The sequence below is a fragment of the Phytophthora infestans genome, genomic scaffold (genome assembly GCF_000142945.1).
Source record: "Phytophthora infestans T30-4 supercont1.112 genomic scaffold, whole genome shotgun sequence".
Taxonomy (NCBI): domain Eukaryota; phylum Oomycota; class Peronosporomycetes; order Peronosporales; family Peronosporaceae; genus Phytophthora; species Phytophthora infestans.
The window spans coordinates 239,359-241,099 of NW_003303647.1; the positions used below are offsets into that span (position 1 = coordinate 239,359).

Sequence of the window (1,741 nt, forward strand, 5' to 3'; positions counted from 1 at the left end):
TATAGCGGGGAGAGAAGCTTGGATCGCGCTTCAACTTGCAGCGGAAGCTGTCCTTGTTCCAGACGGAGATTTGATGTGCAGGTGCTGAGACTTGCGTTCAATATGTCCAATTAGATTGGCTCCGTGGCTGTGCAGCGCTACGTTTGACGATCTTGGAGTAGGGCTCCTCGCAATCGAAGCGTCATTCCTCAAGTTCCTGCGTCGCGCGCACATCGAACCCTCCATGCGTGCTCTAACCGGACTTTACCTGTCCGCGGCCTGCTGCCTCTTCGGTCAAGCACTCGCTTGGGATCAACAACCCGACGGCTACGAGGTGATCGACGGTCCCGATGGCCCCGAGTCCGTGGACGCATGGCGTCGTGACTGGACCGCATGGAAGAAAATGGAACTGATCACCAACCGGTACAACCCGAAAGACTCGTGCAACGTGTACAACTTCCAGCAAACTCAATGGACGCAGCAGAATTTCGTGCAGACGTTTCTTATGATGAACGACCGCTCCATCTACGATCGCGAGACCCAGCAATACACGGTGGACAAGTACGTGGATGAGATGCAGAGTCGTGTTGGCCCCATTGACAGTGTGTTGATCTGGCCTTCATACCCGAACATCGGTGTGGACAACCGGAACCAATGGGATCTCCTACGAGACCTTCCCGGTGGAGTCGAGGGCGTCAAGGGCGTCATCGCTGACTTCCATCGTCGTGGTGTCCGTGTGATCATCCCGTACAATCCATGGGATATTGGAACTCGTGACGAGTCTGGAATGGAAGAAATGGTACGCATGTACAACGCCGACATCACGACCCTAACGGAAGTAGTGGGTAATGGAACATTGCATCGCAGTTTTTTTTTCCTTACCGTAATTTACCACCAAGAGACCACCTGAGAGCGAAAGCAACGTCTTTTGGATATTAGGGTAAGCTTAGCTTTAGACGACAACATTCAAACTATATTTATAAAACAATAGATAATTTTATTATTATCTTCTCTTAGCCACCAATCAGGAATAAGAAATCAGTCAGCGCCGCCAACTATGCTTTAGATCGTAAGCTTTGAGTTCTGCGATATGATTAGATAGGAACTTGTCGAAGCGTAGTTGCCACACTGGATGGCTATGAGCTCACACTGGATAACTATAAGTTCTCACGCTTGGCTAAGTACTTCGAGATAGATCTCTCCTTACGGTGCCATTCGACATGAGCAGCGCATGCACCATACGAACGGAATCGCTTGTTGCATCTTGGAGAGGGACACAGCAGATCAACTTCATCTTCTGACGACGAACCCGAATCCTGGTTCAAGACCATTTCCAACACAGGTGCGCGCATCTTGAAACCAGGAAGCACATCACCACTTTTTAATTAAAATTAAATCCTACAAAATATAATAAAAATAAATTTTTATTATATTTTTACTTTGTTACGTAATTATTTATAGTAAATATCTAAATAATTTAAAAAAAAAAAATATTTATTTTTTTAATAATATATAAAAATTTAATATTTATAATTATTTTTAATTTATGAAAATTTTAAAAAAATTTAGTCAATATTTATTACAAATTTTACCTATAATAAATTATACTTTATATAAAAATGAATTATGTATTAATATTTCTTCAGATAAATTAATTCCTATTTTATTTTTTTTTAAAAATCATACAAATACACAATTTAAAGTATTATCTGAAATTTGTGCTGTTGATTATATTAATAAAGAAAAACGTTTTGAAATTATT

At 41.4% G+C, this 1,741-nt stretch overlaps 1 protein-coding gene across 1 annotated transcript; it reads left to right on the forward strand.

The window, feature by feature from the left end:
• Window positions 1-223: 223 nt before the first annotated feature.
• Window positions 224-828, forward strand: PITG_19921 (uncharacterized protein; the record flags this gene model as incomplete). The annotated part of the gene is made up of 2 exons (XM_002895989.1): window positions 224-707; window positions 761-828. 2 exons carry the CDS (start codon window positions 224-226, stop codon window positions 826-828), a joined length of 552 nt encoding a protein of 183 aa, XP_002896035.1.
• Between the last annotated feature and the right edge of the window lie 913 nt (window positions 829-1,741).